A 21676-nucleotide genomic window follows, 5' to 3' on the forward strand; every position below is an offset into this window, starting at 1 on the left:
CAGCATGGTGACTGTAGTTAATGCTATTATATATATATATACTTGACAGTTGCTGTGAGAATACAGCTTTAATAGTCTCACTATAATAAAATGGTAATTACCCTAAAACCACATTTTTCATAAGACATTTTTGCAAATACATATTAGAAAACCACTTAGAAGGTATCTTGGGTAGGATGACTTTATCGAACCTCAGTTCCTGAACCCGTTAAATGGGGCCAATAATACAAGCAGTGCTATACTTGCAACTACCCTGCTTAGGGCCATAGAGAGGACTCCATGAGATAATGGGGGTCACCTCCTGAGGAATCAAGAGTCACTCACTCACTGGATTTTCCAGCGTGGGCTGAGCGGCTGGACAGTCCAGGGAGGGCAGGGGACATGCCTGGGGACGTGTCCCTAATGGGGAGGTGCGTGTTTAGAAATCCTGTGCTGGTCCACAGGGCACCATCCAGTGAAGGGGATTCTTCCTCAATGTATTTAACTGGTGCCTGATGGAAATTTGTTAATATAAACCCAAAGGCTCGGTGCGAAGAAGGATTCTGAGGCTGCAAGCTGGATTGCTGGCAAAAAGAGACCGATCAGCAGACATCTGACTCCGGATGGTAAGGTGGGCACCACCCCCAGCCCACCACTCCCGCTCAGTCTAGGCACTCTGGCGCCACCTAGAGGTCAGTCTGGCTGAGGGAAGGATGAAAGGGGAGCAGGGACACCAACTAGGAGCAACCAGGACTCTTTCCGGGCAGCAGTGGGGTGGGGCAGGGGAACGGAGACCTGGGCAGTGAAGCCACAGCACAGACTGGAGGAGTGAGGCCTCTCGGCGGTTCGGGGCCCCATCTGCACTCACCCTGGGAGGCGCTGGGCTGCTGGCCCACGGCCTGGCCAAGCTGGTCTGAGAGCCACAGCTGCATGCGGATAAAGGGCTCCCGCCCCTTCTGCGTCAGCTTGCTCCACGGCTTCGGCCGGGACAGCATGTCGCTCACACTGCCCTGTGACAGGCCCAGCACCTGGGGATGGGCAGGGCGGGAAGGCTGGGTCAGCAGGTCCTGGCCACCCCCTCCACCTCTCCTCCCCAGACCCTCAGGCCCACTGCTCACTCCTGTTCCGAGAGGAGAGGGCTGCCTTCACGTGATCTTCACTCTCCGAATGCCTGTTTGTGGGCCTGTGCTGCGCCCTCCACCTGCAGTGCCCTTCCAGACTGCCTTATAGGCTACGGAATTCTCCAGGCCAGAACACTGGAGTGGGTGGCCTTTCCCTTCTCCAGGGGGGTCTTCCCAACCCAGGGATAGAACCCAGGTCTCCCGCATTGCAGGCGGATTATTTACCAGCTGAGCCACAAGGGAAGCCCATCTAAAAATCCTACTTGGACTCTTAAGACCCCTTAAGCGCCTCCTCCTCCAGGAAGCCTTCCAATGTTGCGTTTCCCATTCCTCCAAGCTGGGCTGAGCCTTAACACTTTAGTGGAATGGACCATGGGAAGGTTGAAGGTTACTGGAGGAGGGGGGTAGGTGGCTATCACCTAACCAGATGGAAGCTTTTCACAACTTTATTTTCACAACTTTAAAAACCACAGAACTGAACACCAGACTTGTCCGTGGCTCCCCTTTCCCCACTGCCCAGGGACAGGAAAAAGGGCTTTTGGGGTCACTCAGATCTGGGTCTGAATCCTGCTTCTGCTCAGTTCTTGCTCACATACACACACTCACACACACCCTTCTTTCCAGGCCATGGACACGGCATAGGTGTCCTCCCTACCCGGGTCCCGTGGCTCCAGGCCCCCTGAGCCTCCAGGGGCAAACCCCACCATCTTCACCTTCTCCCCGAAGATCCTCTGGCAGATTCCATTCTTGGCCAGCTTCTCCTTGACCTGGCGCGTCAGCTCCAGGGTGTCCACCTCGCGGTACATGTAGAGCTCGTATTGCTCGGGGGTCAGGGGCGGCACGGTGGGCTTCAGCGTGCGGGGCACGTAGGCTGGGTAGTAGGCCAGGCGCCCACCGCCGCCCCCTTCAGGGCCTCCCCCCTCAGCCTTGAGCTCGCCCACTCTGGGGGGCTCGTCCTCGCTCCCCGCCGCTTCGTCCTCGGGGACAGCAGGGGCCTCGTCCCCACGAGGCCAGGCCCGCCCATTGGGCTGGCCGGAGTAGCTGGAGGAGGAGGAGAGTGAGGGCGAGACAGAGGCGTAGGGGCGGCTGAGCAGGCCGCGGTCCGAGGCCCAGTGGTGGTCGAAATAGCCGGCGTCGCCGATCTCCGACTTGACCTTCCGGATGATGCTCTGCACGAAGGCGGCGGGGGACAGGACCGTGAGGGAGGTCTGCGTGCCGCTGCTGCTGGTTCCCCCGCTGCCGACACCGCTGTCCTCCTGTTTGACGAGCGTCGGGGCCCCGTTCTGGCTCACGGCCGCCAGTGAGGGCCGCTCTGGGGGCGAGGGAGGCACCGAGCGGCCCCGGGCGCCGGCCTCCATCTCCAGCAGGGCCTGCTGCTGCGCTTGCATCTCGCGGCGTGCTTGCTCCAGAATGTTCTTGATGGCGTCTTCCGAGGTGGTACTGGCAGGGGCTGTGCCGTTGGTGATGCTCAGCGGGGCTGCTGAGTTCTTGGGCTCTCCTGTAGGAAAGGGGACAAGGAGGCTGGAGGCCCGTGGACAGGGCATGGCTTGAAGGACAAAGACAGCACAGTATTTATACCAGTGAAGTGTTGGGGGCAACCTCTGCATCTGGGGATAAAAACCAGGTGGACATTGAGATTTTAGCTTATGTGGAAAAAGCGCTGATGGGGATACTGTAACGTTAGAAGAAGACTTGCTTTTACACATGCTGTGATCCACCTTTGCGAATAAAAGGAAGTCCCAGAAGGGGACACACAGTATAACCTGCTTTCTATTGAGCGGCAAAGCAAGCCAAATAAACAATGCATTACTTAGTGAAAATTCTACAAGTGGCAAACACAAAGGAACAGCAGGACAGTGCTTCCCTCTGCTCTCTTAGTGGCCTTTCCTGCACTGGGGTCTCTCCCCAACCCTGGACCAACCTAGATCAGCACAGCCCTTCCTTTACCATCTCGTACAGTCTACACCCCGCGGATCCTCATAACTCCATTAGAAATAATTTCTATTGCTTTTTCCACTTAAAAAGCAATAGAGCAATGGAATACTATTCAGTCATAAAAGGAATGACGCACTGATACCATGTGGAGGAATCTTGAAAACATTACGTGACGTGAAAGAAGCCAGACACAAAAGGCCACCTGTTGTACAGTTTCCACTCATATGAAATATCCAGAACAAGGAGAGCCACAGACACAGAAAACAGACTGGTGGCTTCCTGGGGCTCAGGGGAGGTGAGGCGTGAGGAGTGACTGCTAATGGGTGCAGTGTTTCCTTTTGGGGGTGATGAAGATGTTTTGGAACTAGACAGAAACAGTGGCTGCAAAGCATTGTGAAGGCACTAAATGCCACTGAATTATTCACTCTAAAATGGTTAAATTTATGTCATATGAATTTTACCTCAAGAAAAAAAAAAGCAGACATTCCTGGTGGTGAAGTGGGTAAGAATCCGCCTGCCAAAGTGGGGGACACAGGTTTGAACCATGGCCTGGGAAGACTCCACATGCTGTGGGGCTGTTAAGCCTGGGTGCCACCACTACTGAGCCCGAGCACCCTCGAGCCTGTGCTCCGCAACAACAGAAGCCACCGCAACGAAGAGTAGCCCCTGCTCACCACAACTAGAGAAAGCCCACGCAAAGCAACAGAGGCCGAGCATGGCCCAAGAAATCCCCCTCTGTTAAAAAAAGTCACACATGTCTATCTGGAGAGCTAACAATGCACAAAAACTTAATATGAAAATGAAAATCCCCTCTGATCTTTCCCTCAGTGGTAATCACATGAAAATTTCCCAGGTTTTCCCTTCCAATCTGGTTTCTAACTACATGCACGGGATGGTCACACTTGATATGTGGCAGTGTGGCCTGGCTTGCTCCCACTTAGTATCAACATGAGTGTTTTTTCCTACGATTTGAAGTTCTTCCAACTTTAATGGCTGCATGTGCCACTGAAGAAATACTCTCTGCTTTAGTTACCCAGCCCCCCAATGCTGGACACTTAGGTTATTTTTACTTTGTCACTGTTGGAAACAACAATAAAGAGATAGCTTGCATATAAATTTTTGTTCCCATTCTGAATATTTCCTTTGTTCCCCAAAAGCAGAGCTCCCACGTTAGTGTCAGCCACATTCACTTCCTTCCCAGAGGGATGCTAACTGCTCCCTGCTTAGTCTTTACTTCGATGAGGGACATCGGGGGATAACCTGGCACTCTTCCTCTTGCTGAACTTTTCACAGACCCTAAATGGAAACCTCCTGACTGGGCCACTCGAGCAAAGGTTTCCCTCTGTGATATCTTTTTAATTTCTTTGCTACCTTGATTCAGACCTCCCAGTGGGAGAGCACTGCACAAGGAGTCAGGAGACCCGTGTTCTCCTTTGGTCTCTGAATAACTGTGAGTATGTCCCCCTCTCTTTGGCCTCTGTCCTGTTTAGTGGGAGAGTGAGATGAGGCTGTTTCTCATGGTTCTTTTCACCCCAATACTGTGTCTCATCTACATGTGTAAGCTCTGTCCAGCACACAGTAGGCATTTAACGTTTACTGAATGACTGCCTCTTTTGCTACCAGAATGGACCAAGAAGACATAACTAAGTGTGTACATAGTCGGGGCTCAGCAGATTATTTGGGTGTGGCAGTGCAGGATCCCAGCAGGGTTAATCTCTCTCTCTCCTTTCCAGGGACGAGGAAAAGGGGGGTCCGTGGGAAATTTGCGGCTTCCAGCAGCAGACTTGGGAATAGGGACACTTGCCCCAAGCCACCACCAGGGGGGAGCAGATACTGTAAAATGGAGTGGGAGTGCTGAAGCCGGCATCCAATTCTGAGAGCTGTGGTCTACACTGGCTGTACTACACATGCTGGATGCAGGGATGTGATAGGTGAGAGGTCCCTGGTGGCAATCATCCCCCACTGGTGGGAGGGACAGCCACATCAGCAGAGTCATTTGTAACATGAATAAATGCAACAATGGAGACATAATGTAATGAAGACAGCTAACTTTCCAGGGGCAGGCACCTTCTACATACTGGACCCCAGATGAGTGCTTGCCATGCCTGATGTCATTTGATCCTCACACAACCTTGAAAAGGGAATACAAATACTGCACCTATTTTAAAGATGAGAAAATGAAGGCACAGAGAGCTAAGTAATTTGCCAGAGAGCACACTGTTTAATATATAGAGGAGGCAAAATTTGCAGCCAAGTCACTCAGGCTCCATTGCACCAAACAGTACGGGTCATTATGGGGGATCTGAGGAGGGGTGGATTCCAATCCACCAGGATGGATTTGGGGGCTTCCTGGAGGAGATGACTTCTGAGTGGAGTTGTAAAGTAGGAGCAGGAGCCGGACAGAAAGGTGGCTGGGGTGAAGATGGCATTAGGGGCACAGAGAATAGGAATGAGGATGGTCATGAGCATAAACAGTTCATGTGAGAGGCATGGAGGGGTCAAGAGGAGTCTGAAGACTATACTAGGGCTTGTAGCCCTTGTTGGGGAATAAGAGTTTATCCTGAGGGTAATGGGGATCCATGGAAGGATTTCAAATAGTAACATGAACATGTGGTCCTCTTGAAAGATCCCTGTGGCCTCTGGGTGGAGAATGAGCTGGAGTAGGGCCCAGGCCAGTAAAGAAAGACCAGCAAGACTGGTCATTGGCAAGACCAGTAAAGAGGCTACTGCAATAGTCCCAGCAAGCGATGACGATGGCTCACTAGGCTGGTGGCAGGTGGGATGGGGGATGGATGAGCTTGAAAAAAGTAACCCCGGACGGGGTTAGGGTTAGGGTTGTTGAAACTTCCAGGAGTGAATTAACTCATCTAAGAAGAATAAGAAAAAAAAGAAGAATAAGAAAGTCAGAGGGCCTGGGGTGGAGTTCTGGGGGAACCCCATGAGGGGCTGGTGGAGAAAGCACACTGTGATAGGCTAAATAATGATCCCCAAACATATCCATATCCCAACCTCTGGGACCTGTGAATGTTACCTCACATGGCAAAAGGGAATTTTTAGATATGATCAGGATTAAGAATTTTGAGATGAGGATATTATCCTGGGTTATCTGGGTGAGCCCCATGAAATCACAATGGTGTTTATAAGAGGGAGGCAGAAAGATGATAGAGACAGAGACATAGAGAGACTAAAGATGCTATGATGTTAAGAGGAAAGAAGGGCCCAGGAGGCAGAAAATCTGGATGCCCTCTAGAAGCTGAAAGAGACAAGCGAACAAATTTTCCCCAGGAGCCTCCAGAAAGAATGTAGCCCTGCCGACACCGTGACTATAGCCTAGTGAGGCTGATTTTGGATTTCCGACTTCCAGAACTGTAAGATGATCAATCTGTGGTGTTTTTAATCACTGAGTTCTGAGTGGGCACCCACTGGGAAAGTGGAGGAGGTACGGTCGGAGAGGTGGGAGGAAGTTGGGGGAACAGCATCTCATTGGGAACCAGAAAGTACAAGTGCAGGGAGGGTGAGGTGGATGGTCAGATGGTGAGGCTCAGGTCTAGGTGCCTGACAAGCGCCTGGTGAAAACCGATCACAGGGCCTCCTGAAGCAACCCAGAGCAGCACTCCCAACAGAACTCGGCAGTGATGTCACCTGTGCGATGTGGCTACTGTGGCTGAAGAACTGAGGTTTCAATTTCACTTAACTGTAGTTAAATGGCTTATAGCTCCCATACTGGATAATGGATCTGGTACTTTTCAGGCCTAGACCTCACTTGGCTGCAGGTTGTGAAAAAGGAAAAGAGGTTCAAACCTGCTTGGAATCCCCTCTGGGGTGGACACAGCCTTGCCTCCTGCTCAGGATAGGCCCTGGAGGCCTCGGGCCTCACCTGCTGTGGCCACACTCACCCCCTTTCTGTGACTCGATCTCCTTCTTGGCCTGCTCTAGGATGCTCTTGATGGCGTCATCCGAGCCGGTCTCTGGCGTGCGGATTCTTGGGGTGATACTGCCTGGGGGAGGAAAGGAGGCATCTGTTGTAGGGACTGCATGTTGGGGGTCAGTCCCTGGTGCTGGGCAGGGTGACAGGCTGGTGTCTTCCTCCCAGGGCTGGGAGAGCGAGAGCCAGACTGTGAGTCCGTGTGACAAACTGTGGACCCCCAAGAGATTTCAGCTTGAAATAACAACAAAACCCAATGAGGGCAGCCACCATCAAAGTGAACAGTTATCTTGGGACTTCCTTGGTGGTCCAATGGCTAAGACTCTGTGCTTCCACGGCAGAGGATGCAGATTCGATCACTGGTGGGGGAACTAACATCCCACATGCCCCAAGGTGTGGCCAAAAAAAAACAAAAGGAAAGAAAAGAAAATAGCTAGCAATTCTCAAGGAGTTATTACATGCTTTATGCTCATTTAACTCTCTTTAGGAGGCTGACAGATGGGGAAACTGAGGCATAGAGCAGCTAAAGAGAGCTGCCTGAGGTCACCAAGCAGATGATGGCAGAGCTGGGACACAAACTCAGGTGTCTGTGGGGTCAAAACCTGGGCCCTTCACATGGATTACTCTAAAAACTGAGTCTGTCACGGTTGGGGGGGGGTCACCCCGGTCGCCTTATGGATGGGTTAACTGAGGCTTGGAAGTGCTTACGGGGTACGTGCTGAGGGAGCCCCAGGGGCCCGGCCTCTCCCTGATAATGGTATTATCAGCCTGAACTGCACCACAGCACCAGCTGGATGCACGGGACAGGGAGCCCCAGGAGGGAGGGATTGAGGATGGTTTCCCTGATTTTACACAGGCAGGAAACTGAGGCACGGAGAGGCAAAGTCATTTGCCCCAGGTCACACAGCTGGGAGGGGGCAGACTCCGGCTCTGAGCTGCGAGCCGTGTCCTCAGCCCTCAACAGCCCCACGCCCGGGGCTGGCCCGGGGAGACGGCTGAGAACACGGGTGGCTGAGACAGGCCCTCGGCCAGCACCCACCTCGCTGCCGCACCTGGATGGTCCTCAGCGCCAGCACGTTCTGCTCGTCCGACAGGAACTGCTTCATCTTGATGAAGGGCTCCTTGCCCTTCACCGTAAGCTTGCGCCAGGGCTTGGGCCGGGCCAGGATCTCGCTGACCGAGCCCTGGGACAGCCCCAGCACGTAGTGGCCGAACACGCGCTGCCCGATGTTGTGTTTGAGCAGCTGCTCCTTCACCTGGAAGGCGATCTCCGCCGTGTCCAGCTGCTCCTCCTCTGCTCCAGTCCCTGCCGTGGCCACGCTGCCCCCGCCCCCCTCTGCTGGCTCAGGACCCCCGGGCGGCTCAGGGCCAGGGGCTGGGGTAGCAGGGGCCGCGGGGGGCTTGGCGCCATAGAAAGCTGGGGGGAACACTAGCAGGCCTCCTGCTTCCCCCTTGAAGGCAGTCGGGGGCATCATGTGCTTGGACAGCAGGGTCTCCCCTGTCAGTCTCTCTGCTGAAGCCAGGCTGGGGAAGGGGGACAGTGAGAAAGTCCGAGGGCCATCAGGGCCCAGGCTGGGGCCCAGCAAGGGCTGCCCTGGGCTGGGGGACAGGGGGTCTTCAGGCCCTGGTGGTGGTGGGAGCTGTGGAGGGGACGGGTAGGACTGCTCCGTGCCCAGAGAGTCCTTGATGGAATCATCCTCCGAAGGGTCCTCCTCTAGAACACCGAGACAGACAGAGGAAAAGAGGAGAGACAGACAGAGGAAGAGAGGAGAGACAGACAGAAAACACAGGTAGACAGTGATGGGGAGAGAGAGGCAGAGAGATAGGGAGAGAAATAATGACAGACACAGAGAGAAACAGAGATAGGGAGATAGGTGGAGAGAAATAACATGGGAGAAGGCAGAGACAGACAGAGACAGAAAGAGTGAAAGACAAGGCGACAAAGGTTCAGAGAGAGGGGGGGAGGCAGAGAGACAGTGAGAGGCAGAGAGACATACAGAAAGAGATTTGGAAGGAGAGGAAGTGAGAGAGGGCAGGAGGGGTGGGGAGAAGTGCTATAGGCGTCCGACCGCGTGAGGCACCGCCACTGGTGTTTCTGCCACACACGCTCCCCTCGCCCTTCTCTAATCCCCATTCTGCAAGGCCTGGGCCAAAGGCCAGTTCTGGGGTAACCCGCCCACCAAGTGCATTAGCCGAGCACCTGTTACGGGCCCAGCACTTTGCCCGGGGAGGACTCATCCCCATCCCGGAGCAGGACGGCCCACTCCCCAAGTGCTCCCCCCGTGCGCCTTGTCTGTGTGTTCCTATCTACCCGCCCAGCACCTCATGGGGCCAGTAACTGCCCATTTCACAGATGCGGAAGTGGAGACAGCGCACATGTGTGGCTGAGGCCACATGGCTGAAAGCTCACGAGGCCACTGTGTGGGGAGAAGGGGCGATCTGGGGAAGGCAGGCCTTTCCCAACAGTCTGCACTAAGGGTTGGTGTGAACACCCTCCTTGACCCCTGTGATCTCTCCCTGCGGCTTGCGAAGGCTGGGGCGTGAGGGAGCCCTCCGGGGACCTTGGGAGGGTCTGAGTGAGCTGGGTGTCTCCATGTGTCCCACCTTAGGGGACAGTCGCCCACTGGCTTAGCCGTGGATGGCCACCAGCTCAGCCCCAGGCATGCAGCGGGCGCTCAATCAACGTGCCTGCCTTTTACCCATCATCTTCCTGCCCTTTGTGTTAAAGACAGTGGTCTGAGGACGTGGAGGAGGCCGGAGACCCACGGGCAGCTCCCACCCCAGCCCCTCAGCCCCGAGGGCATCCCGCCTCCCCTACCAGGGCTGGCCAAAAGACCAGGCTTTTCCAGAAGGAATTTCTGTGCAGGGAAGAAGGCCTCCTTTGCCAGGAGCAGTGAGTCTTCGGGCTTGGCCATGCCCTGAGGAGACAAGAAGCAGGGCTGAGAGGGCATGGCTGGTGCGGCGCTCTTGGGGGCAGCCTGCCCCGTAGGGACGGTGGTGGGCACCCTCACCTGGGGGAGGCTACAGGTGTTGGAGGCCAGCTTCATGGCTTTCAGGATGCTGCCAGAGAAAGCGGAGGGAGAGTGTGAGGCCAGTTGGGTCCCCAGGCTGGGGGAGAGGCCTCCTGAGAGGCATAGCACCTGCTCCTCTTCCTGGACAGCACCCACCCCACCCCTGGGTCTCATACAACATGGGACTCAGTGGACAACAGGCCCGAAGCAGCGGCTTGTGAACTGGTCTGCTCCACCTGGAGGGGTGCAGCTTGAGCTGGTCTGCTCAGCTGGTAAAGAATCCGCCTGCAAGGCAGGAGACCCGGGTTCCATCCCTGGGTGGGGAAGATCCCCTGGAGAAGGAGATGGCAACCCACTCTAGTATTCTTGCTTGGAGAATCCCATGGACAGAGGAGCCTGGTGGCCTATATTGTCCATGGGGTTTCGAAGAGTTGGACACAACTGTGCGACTAACTTTCACGCCTCCCGTGCTCCACCCCCGCCCTGCAACAGCACCAACAAGGCTGTTTCCCCACAGGCAGCTCCTGATGGCAAAGGACTGGGTCTGATAGCCAGGGTGCCAGCGGACAGGAGACAGGGTACCACAAAGCGGGATCTGGTGGGAGGGAGGAAGATGATGAGCTTTGCTGAGGGCCCCTGGCAATCTTCCCAGGCAGCCTCCTGCCAGGGAAGAGGGTCTGGCGGTGTGTGGGGCCCCACCCGACACAATACCTCAGCTCTGTTTTAATTTCCTCATAGTCAGACTGTGCCTGGAGCTTCTCTTCTAGCTTCTAGAAGAACAAACAAAGATAGGGGAGGCTGGTCCACGTCCTCCTGCCGGGGGGACACCCACCCCGTCTCCCGTCTGCCCATCTCCTCCCGCGAGACCTACCTCGATGGCCTCAGACTTGGCGGTGAGCTGCCGCTCCAGGTCTGCGATCTGGTGGGCGGAGGTCTCCTCCAGCTCCTGCAGGGAGCTCTGGAGATGCTGCACATCCTTCAGCAGCCGCAGGATCTCCCGGTCCTTGGAGGCCAGGGCAGCCTCCAGCCGAGGGCCCGAGCACAGTGCGAAGTTCACCTTATCCTGGGCACAAAGAGGGGCTTGGAGGGGCCAGGAGGGGTGGGGCAGGGTGCTCCCCCAGAGTGATTCAGTATCCCCCTCCCCACCCCAAATCAGGCCCTTCCCACTTCTGAGCCTTTGCTCAGCTGGTCCCACGTGCCTGTATGTCTTTCCCTCTCTTCTTGAAATGAAATCTGGAGGGAGAAGGACTGCTCGGAGAAAGCGCTTTGGCGGAAGGTATGTCTAAGCAGCAATGAAGTTCAAGAACAAGTTAGTGATTTGGAAGACTGCTTGGCAGCATCTACTAAACATCCATCAAGGTGTTGCATTCAGTATGTCAGCAAATCTGGAAGACCCAGCAGTGGCCACAGGACTGGAAAATGTCAATCCTCATCCCAATTCCCAAGAAGGGTAGCAATAAAGAATGTGCTAACCATTGGACAACTGCACTCATCTCTCATGCTAGTAAGGTCATGCTTAAAATCTTGCATGCTAGGATTCAACAGTATGCGAACCAAGAACTTCCAGATGTCCAAGCTGGGTTTCGAAAAGGAAGAGGAACCAGAGATCAAATTGCCAACATACACTGGGTCACAGAGAAAGCTAGGGAGTTCCAGAGAAACATCCACCTCTGTTTCATCAACTATGCCAAAACCGTTGACTGTGTGGCTCAATAAAATATGGAAAGCTCTTAGAGAGATGGGAATACCAGATTACCTTACCTGTCTCCTGAGAAACCTGTATGCGGGTCAAGAAGCAACAGTTAGAACCCTGTATGGAAAAACTGATTGGTTCAAGATCAAAAGGAGTACGACAGGGCTATCTGCTGTCACTCTGTTTAATCTATATGCTGAGCAGATCATGAGAAATGTCAGGCTGGATGAGTTACAAGCTGGAATCCAGATAGATGGGAGAAACATCAACAACCTCATATATGTAGATGATATCACTATAATGACAGAAAGTAAAGAGGAATTAAGCCTCTTGTTTAGGGTGAAGGAGGAGAGTGAAAGAGCCAGCTTAAAACTGAATATTAAAAAAACTAAGATCATGGTATCTGACCCCATTACTTCATGGCAAATAGAAGGGGAAAGGGTGCAAGTAGTGACAGATTTCCTCTTCTTGGGCTCTAAAATCACTGCGGATAGTGACTGCAGCCATGCAATCAGAAGACGTTTGCTTCTTGGCAGGAAAGCTACGACAAACCTAGATAGTGTGTTGAAAAGCAGAGGCTATGGTCCTCCCAGTGGGCATGCACAGTTGTGAGAGCTGGACTGTAAAGAAGGCCGAGCACCGAAGAATTGATGCCTTCGAACCGTGGTGCTGGAGAAGACTCCAGAGAGTTCCCTGGACTGCAAGGAGATCAAACCAGTCAATCCTAAGGGAAATCAACCCTGAATATTCGTTGGAAGGACTGATGCTGAAGCTGAAACTCCAGTATTTTGGTCATCTGAAGCAAACAGCTGACTCACTGACAAAGTCCCTGATGCTGGGGAAGATTGAGGACAGAAGGAGAAGAGGGCATCAGAGGATGAGATAGCTGGATGGCATCACTGAAGCAATGGACATGAACTTGGGCAAACTTTGGGAGACGGTAAGGGACAGGGAGGCCTGGAGTGCTGCAACACTAGGAGTCACAAAGAGTCAGACACAACTGGGTGACTGAACAACAAATCTACTAAAGGTGAACATATGGTGCCCTAAGTCTTGGTGCTTTCAGTCACTGGAATATATGCAGGAGAAACGCAGGGACTTGTGCACCAAGACAGAGACACGCGCGTTCACAGCAGCCCTCTCTGTAAGAGCACCAAACAGGAAACCCCCAGAAAGTGGATGGACAGGTTGTGGAATACTCAGACAATGGAGTACTCGACAGCGACAGAAATGAATAATCCACACTACTGGTAACACAGCATGGATAGCTCTCCCAGCTATGACATGGACCCAGAGAAGCCAGATACCGAAGTGTGTGTGTGATTCTATTAAGATCAGGTATCAACACCCATCATTTAAAAGTGGACATTTAATTTCTAAATACACGGAGCTTTTAAAAAATCTTTGATATTAATTTCTCATTTAAATGCTTTCTTCTCTGCCATCAGCTTCTGTGTTTTTTCAGTCTTTTAACTTTCCTTAGGCTTTCGATGGCTAAGTCAAAGATCTCTCTTGGTAAATGTCACATTGCACTTGAAAATATGAGGGTTATTTTCAAATACCTTTTGATATTGATTTCTAACATAATGCCACAGTGATAAGAGAACAGACTCTGTATGATTTCAATACCTTTAGATGATGAAATTTTTGCACTTTATGTCCCTGGATATTTTCCTGTGTCTCTTGGTTTATAGTCTATAGGAACTTGAATAGAATTTGTATCCTGCTGTTGTGTGAAAACTGTATAAATCTTAAGTATGTTGTATTGGTTCACAGTGCTTTTCAGGTCTACTGTATGCTTCTACTTTTCACTTTCATTCTATCAATGTTTGAGAGTTTGATATTGAAACTCTAACTAAAAATCTTAATTTATCTACTTAAAAAAAACATAATATATAGTGGAGCTATATGTAACTTTGTTCTGTATTTTCCAAGTCTCCTGTCAATGTTATCATACTTTCATAATTTAAAAATTAAAACAGAAAGATTTCCTAAGAAAAAAAAATATATGTTTCAAAACAGGCAAAACCCACGTGTGCTGTTAGAAGTCTGGAGAGGGGCTCCCCCAGGGGCGTGGCACCTGGATGGGGGCATGAGGAGGCTTCCAGGTGTTGAAATGTTGATCTGGATGCTGGTTAAGGAGTGTGTTCACTTTGAAAAATTCCAAATGCTGTACACTTGTGCACATTTTCCCTTATGGATGTTATACTTCAATAAAACATTTGTTAAGAAGGAACAAAAAGCGGAAGTAGTCAGTTGGATGAGGAATTGGTAGTGATAGGGTGTTCCTGGCCATAGAACAGCACAGACAAAGGTTTGGGTTTCTAAATCAGACCCAGGTCCCACCCCAGCGGGGGGATGTTCCCATCCCAGGGGACCCACAGGATTAGACCTGAGATCTTGCACCCACGAGTCACATTAGGGTGGTTCCTTCGTCACCCTAATTTGCCACCAGCGCCAAGCCCCATGGCCTCTCTAGGTTTTAGGAAATGGCCCTGGATGAAGATAAAGAGGTTTCTGTTTGAGAGGACCTGAAGTCAGGCTGTCCTTGAGCTCAGTTACAAACGAATCTAAGCAGCATTACAAAGGGACAAAAAAAAACACAACCGACCACTACCAGCCCCAGCTATTCTTCCATGGAGATAAATGCCAATTAAAACAGGAAGCGGATGCCATTAACACATTAAATTAATTAGCATCGAGCGCCACTGTTGTGCTCAGAAAAGCTCACCCCCCAAACCAGCAAAGTTTCCCGTGGTTGATTAGCACAGGCATTTGCTGGGTTCCACGGGGGTTAATTAAGAACCATTGGCAAACTCTCTCTGAGGCATCCTCATGAGCTCTCTCTCGCTCTCAGTCTCTCTGGAGTTCACTCTCTGGGTCGTGCAGACATCAAGCACGCTGATAACATACACACTGCCTCCTGGGGACATGGGGACAGGTGGACACCACTATGGACACAGCACACAGTCACATGTACCGGCGGGGTGCTCATGTGGACAAGCACACACACAGAGATATACAGGAGACACGTCATCATCACACACAGAGACATGTATGTGCTCAGACACCACGTGCTCACATGGGCAAAAACACCCTGGACATACCCCAAACACACTACTAATAATAACATTGCATTAAATGTTTATTGAGCATAGATTATAAACTGAACGCTATGTAATCCTCTCAATAACCCTATAGGCAGATCTTATTTGTACGGATGAGGAAACTAGGCACAATTAGATTAAGGATACAGTAATTTGCCCAGAGGTCACAGACACACACACCCATACACAGTAACACATGTTCAGAGAGACTCATTCAAATACTTAAATAGAAAGATACAGACACACAGGTCTGTGTAACAGGGTGTCAGGTGAAATGAAAATTCTGTGGCCTCTTCAGGTTCATGGATGGAGACTGCAAATCATCCTGGAGCAGACCTGTTATTACGGAAGCAATCATGAATCACATGAGCTGGACCATAAAGAAGGCTGAATGCCAAAGAATTGATGCTTTTGAAATGTGGTGCTGGAGAAGACTCTCGAGAGTTCCTCGGACTGCAAGGAGATCAAACCAGTCAATCCTAAAGGAAATCAACCCTGAATACTCATTGAAGGATTGAAGCTGAAGCTTCAATACTCTGGCCACCTGATGTGAAGAGCCAGCTCATTGGAAAAGGCCCCGATGCTGGGAAGGATTGAGGGCAGGAGAAGGGGACGACAGAGGATGAGATGGTTGGATGGCATCACCGATTCTGTGGACATGAACCTGGGCAAACTCTGGGAGATGGTGAGGGACAGGGAAGTCTGGGGGGCCTCAGTACATGGGGTCACAAAGAGTCAGACACAATTTGGTGACTGAACAGCAACAACAACATGGATCTCATTCCTTGATAAGCAGGAATATGGAAAGAAGAAGGACCAACTTACACAATGAAGTCAGGCTTTCTGGGAGAGGAACAATGAAGACTCTTATTACATGACAGAAGCGTAGGTTGGGGTGGTGCTGATTAAAATCCCTTGGCAGGAAATGTCCCCAGGACCTTAAAGGGGCACCAACCAAAGGAATGATAAAGATGCCCTAACTGACTTAACAAAGGAATCTCAGGGTTGATGACTATAGCCTGATTCTTTGTAACACGTGGCTGGTTGGGAGACCTCCTCAGAATCACCCTATAAGTGTCCACCTCAGCTCTTGGTATGTGGCCCCACACATCCACCAAGCCGGTCAAGACCTGGGGTTGGGGGGTGGGGTGGGGTGGGGTGGGGTCAACAGCGACACCTGGTGGCAGCCATCAAAACTGCACTGCTGCTCGACAGCCCAAATTCAACCTCCTACCCTGCTCCAGCTGGGCCACTAGCATAAGAATGATCCTCTCTGAACTGACTAAACTCCAAAGGATATGGACTCAAGCTATACGAAGCTTGAGCTTGAAAAGTAAAAAGAGCTGTGGCTGTGTTTGACCCTCAGCAGGCGAAGCAAGTCATGACACTGATAATTATATTTAACTACACATTGACTTTTGGGTAATAAAGATGTTATGCCCATTGTATGCACAAAAAGACCCAGGCCCGTTCATGTGCACAATTTCATGAAGATGCACACAGTCCATCCACAAAATGTCACCCACATATTCAAAACCACAAACATGGCCTTTCCCAACTTTTCCCTCTGGCTCTGCCACCATCCTTACCCCACTGGGTCCCTGAGGAGAGCAGCAGGCCAGGCGGATGGAGCTGTTGACGGAGGCGAGTTGTTCCCGAAGACTTTCCACCTCCCGTTGGGCAGCCTCGGCTCGCTGGGGAGGGGAAGGGGGCAGGTATGATTAAGAGGTGAGGGGGGCCACACTGGATCCCAACCTGGCCCCCCTCTGCTCCCCTGCACTGTCTCAGACAGCAGCTGGGAGGCAGGTCTGAGGACCTGGGGTTCAACTTTCTGAGTCCTGGGCCCCTGAGTTGGCTCTGGTTTCCCCTGGTGTGTTTGGGACTCCAGGAGGAGCTAGAACGTTCCCACTCCACTAGGGCAGGAAGGGAGGTGCTGTCTTGATGAGTCTGGCAAGTTTTTGCATGTTCCCAGGCCACTTCTGTCTGCCAAGTACACTTCAGGCTTGGCTAGTCAAAAGGCCAGAGCTTCTCCCCAGCTCCTGTGCCATGCACTGTCTGCAGAGGTTGGCTCCAAAGCCCACAAGCTGTTGCAGGTCCCTGGGCAGGTTACTTCCCCTCTCTGGGTCTCAGTTTTCCGTTTGTGAAATGGAGGCCATGAAATACAACTACTGTAGAGGAGCATTGAAATATATTTAAAATCAGAATGCCACAGGTGACCAAACTGAATCTTAACTCTTCAAAAATTTATAAGAAAAAAGCCTGGAAGGAGGCTTTCAAAAGTTAACAATGTGGACTTGGGGCCTGGAAAGACATCTGTACTTTATCTCTTTCTGGCTGTGTGACCTTGGGTAAGAAATTTCATATCCCTGGGCTCAGTTTCCCTGTCTGCAAAATGGGGATGATATGCGCAACTACTTTATAAGTCTGTTCTGCACATAAGTGATGTGGTAAAATACAATTCATTAAGTATCCCACCTTGATGCCTGACCCATACAAATATGTCAGTAACTGGATCCCTTTACTAACAACAACAGGGATGGAATCTTGAACTGTTATTAAAATGAAAAGAGCTGCAGCTGTGTTTTGACCCCCAGCTGGTGATGCAGGTCAAGTGATTAAGTTTAACTTATACACTGATCACAGCAATCAGTATGTTGTGCCCACTATATGTGCACAGAGACTCACACACATTTATGCACACGTTTTGTTGATTTATCTTTAAAATGATTTGTTTATTTATGGTATCCTGCCTTGTTTCAAAAATAGTTCGAGTTAGGAGTCAGCTTTGCTTGGGGAAAGGATTTGGGTGTATGTGGGGTCGTAGAGAAAACATTTTTATGTTTCCACACAGTTAGGGCTTTCTGAGTAAGTGGGACTAAGACCTGAGGTCTGGGCTAAAAGACAAGCCTTGTAAATATCAACACATGACTGATCAGCTAGTTAGAACTCCAAAGATCCACCTCCTGGGAGATGCCTGTTGACATTTCAAGCGGGCACAAGATCCAGACCATGAAGACATCCTCTGGGTTGTAAAGATGAATTTAAAGTTACTAGTTTCATCTTCCCCTGGAGAGAAGTATTTACATTCCAAATGCTAGAAACCCAGGATCCTCGCCCTTCTGTTCATGAAGATACTTGAGAGCAGATTTCTCTCCCTTTCTCAGAAGGTTCCTCTCCTATACAACCACCCGGATTCATATTTGGGGGCATCCCTTGCCTATAGCACAAACCCTGGTACATGCAGGATATCTGGTTCTCGGCTCATCACCCCAGGGGAACAGCGGGGGAAAACTGGCATGGTTTTTACTATGCAAGTAATAATAACCTGCTCCAGAATCCTCTTGCTCATATTTAAGATAGTATTAATAAATACAGATATTAAAGACTAATACGGTGACATGTCCTTTTTTCTCAATACTTTATAATGAGCAGATTTTGTTTTATACTCAGAAAAAAGAAACATTATAAAAAATGCTTCCTATTCAGACTACTCTAAGATCTCTCTTCTTAAGCCTGTTTGGCAGAAATCCAAAAGTTTGATGCCACATGGTGCTGGCGAGGCTATGAGAAAACAGGCCCTCTCATCTTGCTGAAGGGGGTGTAACCCCCTGGTAAACCCATGGAAGCCAGTCTGGCCACATCTGCCAAATTATAAGCACCCGGCTCTTTCACCCAACAGTTCCACTTCTAGGAACTTGCCCTGTGTAGTGGCTTGGCTATGTATGAAATGATATCTGTACAAGGTTATTCCCTGCAGTATTAAGGATGACGGTTAGAATACTGGAAATACCACCAAAAGGGTATGAGTTAGATCAGAGGTCAGCAAAATGCAGCCTGCTGCCTGTTTATGTAAATAAAGCTTTATTGGAACACAGTCACGCCCATTCACTTCCATATTGTCTATGCTGTCACTCTACCGTGGCAAAGTTTTGAACAGTTCTGACAGCAACTTGCAAGGCTTAAAATATACTCTCAGGTCCTTTACGGACAGTTTGCCTTCCCCTGGGTTAGTTGATGACGGTAACGTTGACACAGCTGTGAAAATGAAGGACCTGCCTTACACACGGATCCGAAACGAGCTCTAAGATACATACACAGAAAAGGCAAGGTTCAGAAGGGTGCACTTGGTAACTACTGTTTCTGTTTAAAAAGGGGTAAGAATAGATATCATGGGCTTGTGGATGCCTCTCTGGGAGGAGACCCCGACACGGTAACGGAGGCTGCTGAGGGGAGGGGGACCGGGGGCAAGTTGAGGGAGGGGAGAAGGAGTTTCCCGACTATGCCCTTATGGAGCTTTTTCAGTTTTAAACTAAGTAAATGGATTACCTACTTAAAAAATGAACCTAAAAAATGTTATTCTTTCCCAACTTTCCTCTAGGAGGGAGCACCCGGTCCTTGGGCCCCCATAGCCCCACATCCGGGCCTTTGCCTCTGCTGTGCCCTCTTCCATTCCTCGGGAGGGCAGTGCCTGGGCTTTAGAACCCACCTCAAGAGGCCCTCCTAGGAGGCCTCCCCCCACCACCCCCAGGGAGATGACCGCCGGCCCTGTTGCACTGCTGACCCCTCCCGGCCACGGCTCGGGCTGCTGGCGTCGCAGGGCAGGGGAAGAGGTGTGGCGGGCCCGCAGGACTCCAGACTGAACCCTCACGGCCGCGTCCTACCTCCTTTCAAAGTCCCGCCCAACTCTGCCCCACAGACGGCAACACATCTGAAGCCAGAGGGAGGCAGGATGCGGGAACCCCACTTATAAATGCGAAAACTGAGACTCAGAGGAGCTCAAGGACTTACAGGGACCCGGGCTGGGATGAGGATGCGGGAGCCCCAGGGAAGGTTGGGGTCCACCCAGCGCTCGGCTGGTGATCGGCTAGGGATCGAGTGCGGAGGCTGGCGGAGACCCCCAGGTGGGGACAGAGGGAGGGAAGCAGCCCCCGGCCTGTCCCTCGTCACTGCCCCGGGCTCTGTGGAACGTGGCTCCTCAGTCCGGTTGGGAGAGACCCATGTCCCAGCTTAGCCTGGGGGCGGGCCTGGACCCCTGGTCCCTGCTCTGCCTTTCTCTCACGGGGAAGGGCACTCGTGCTCTGCAGGTTGCCTCTCGGCCTTTACCAGGGCCATCGTGTGCTTGGAATCCATCCCTCTGCAGGCTCCAGTTACTCATCAGGTCTCAGCGCAATGACCCTTTCCCTGGGACGTCTTCCCTGTCCTGGGTCTGGGTCAGATGTCCCTTCCTCAATGACTGCTACCTGCATCACTCTATTTCTGAGCATTCTGTCTGTCCAGGAACTCAGGGGCCGGGTCCCTCTGACATCTCCTAGCCCCAGCGCTCAGCATGGCGTGTAGTTCAATGAATACTGACTGCGCTCAGCTCCCTCCCCTCCACCCAGCCCGAGATTCCCACCACCCTGGGTCAGTGAGCCCCGGCAAACATCTCCTCACCTGATTAGCTTTCTCCAGGTTGGTCATGATCAGGCCGACTTCATCTGCCCTGAGACAGAAAGATGAGGCCCTGAGGAAGGGATTCTGGCAGGCACCAGGGTCCCTGCCCTTCCTGAAACTCCCCAGCCCCTGCCAACCCAACGGTCTTGCGATGGAGGCTGTGAGGAGGCTGCCTTCCATCCTTCCTACTGAAGAGGTCAGGCTGTGGGGAAATGAAAATGGGGCCTTAGCACTGGGCCCCTTCTAGGCAGTCTGACCCCTCACCCCCAACTGGGGGTCCACCCTCTGATGCTGCCACCGAACTACACCTCCAGCCTTTAGTTCTGTTGAGGCCTTCCTCAAGAGGACAGGGCTTGAGCTTTATTTCTGTTTAAGACTTTTTTTGATGTGGACCGTTTTTATTTAAAGTCTTTGTTGAATTTGTTACAACGCTGCTTCTGTTTTATGTTGTTGTTTTTTGACTGTGGGCCATGTGGAATCTTAGCTCCCTGACCAGGGATTGAACCCACAACTCTGCACTGAGAGGCGAAGTCTTAACCGCTGGACCACCAGGGAAGTCCCCAGGTCCTGAACTGTAAGCCCAGCTGCAGTGTTCTCCTAGGAGGCCTCCCTCAACTCCCCTCATTTATTTCACTGCCTCCCCACACCTCTGGGTTGGCAGGGCCTAGAGGATCAGGACAGGCCTTATCCACCTCGGTTGCCCCCCTGTCTAGTGAGGGGTAGGGGGTGGTCTGCAGGGAACATGTGGTGACTAAAAGTCACACTTGTGCTGCATGCATGTTCTGCTTCAAGGCCTTCTTTTGCAAAAGCTGTTCCCACTGCCCACAGTACCTTTCCCAGCTTTCTTCATGAGGCCATCACCTTCTCGTTTTTGAGGTCTCGCTCTGAAGGTCACCTTCTCCAGGAAGTCCTCCCTGACTACCCTGGATGACAGGACCCACCTCTCCCTGTCATTCTCTCTTGCTGCTCTCCTGGTTTTTCCCTTCGTAGCATTTACTATGTGCCCCCAGCAGTGTCAGGCATACAGTAAGTGCTCAGCAGTGTCTGCGCATGGAGAATTTATTCCTGTACCTCCGCTAGTGTCTGTCTCTTCTCCTTGACTGAGGACAGGACCATGGTCTGATGTTTCCTCCAAGGACTCATCATAGCAGTGGGTAAACAGTAGGTGCTAACTATTTGTGTTTGAGGATTAAGTGATGTCTTAGAGCCCGAAGAAACGTTGAGCCCAGAATAACTGAAGATGACACTTGGCCCTGGGGGTTGGCTTGTGAAGTTGGGGAGTGGGGACAGCCCCAGGAGGATGGGGCAAGAAGCCTCTGAGCAGTCGAGTGGGCTGGGCTGGCAACCCAGAATGTCCTTTAGAGTCTGTGGTGCGTGGACGGCCCCACGAGTGACTGGTGAACAGCTGTGGGCCTGTGCGAGTGTGGAACACGGGGTGTGAAACGAGTGCCTCCGGCAGAGTCAGAGGGAGG

The 21676-nt window shown here is 51.6% G+C and overlaps 1 protein-coding gene across 9 annotated transcripts in view; it reads right to left on the reverse strand.

Annotated features, from left to right (window-relative positions):
• The window catches only part of CUX2 (cut like homeobox 2), a 287416-nt gene that overhangs the window by 11137 nt on the left and 254603 nt on the right, over positions 1-21676 (reverse strand). For 8 of the 9 annotated variants that reach the window (XM_070475190.1, XM_070475187.1, XM_070475188.1 and 5 more), the window contains 10 exons: positions 20205-20253; positions 16361-16465; positions 10843-11034; positions 10683-10741; positions 9972-10020; positions 9779-9899; positions 8000-8674; positions 6932-7033; positions 1814-2598; positions 848-1007 (listed from right to left, as the gene is read on the reverse strand). In XM_070475190.1, coding sequence (XP_070331291.1) covers positions 848-1007; positions 1814-2598; positions 6932-7033; positions 8000-8674; positions 9779-9899; positions 9972-10020; positions 10683-10741; positions 10843-11034; positions 16361-16465; positions 20205-20253 — 2297 coding nt within the window. The remainder of the gene's footprint in view (positions 1-847; positions 1008-1813; positions 2599-6931; positions 7034-7999; positions 8675-9778; positions 9900-9971; positions 10021-10682; positions 10742-10842; positions 11035-16360; positions 16466-20204; positions 20254-21676) is intronic. The other variant, XM_070475185.1, reaches the window with a different exon arrangement.

Source organism: Odocoileus virginianus, chromosome 12 (assembly GCF_023699985.2).
Source record: "Odocoileus virginianus isolate 20LAN1187 ecotype Illinois chromosome 12, Ovbor_1.2, whole genome shotgun sequence".
NCBI classification, from domain to species: domain Eukaryota; kingdom Metazoa; phylum Chordata; class Mammalia; order Artiodactyla; family Cervidae; genus Odocoileus; species Odocoileus virginianus.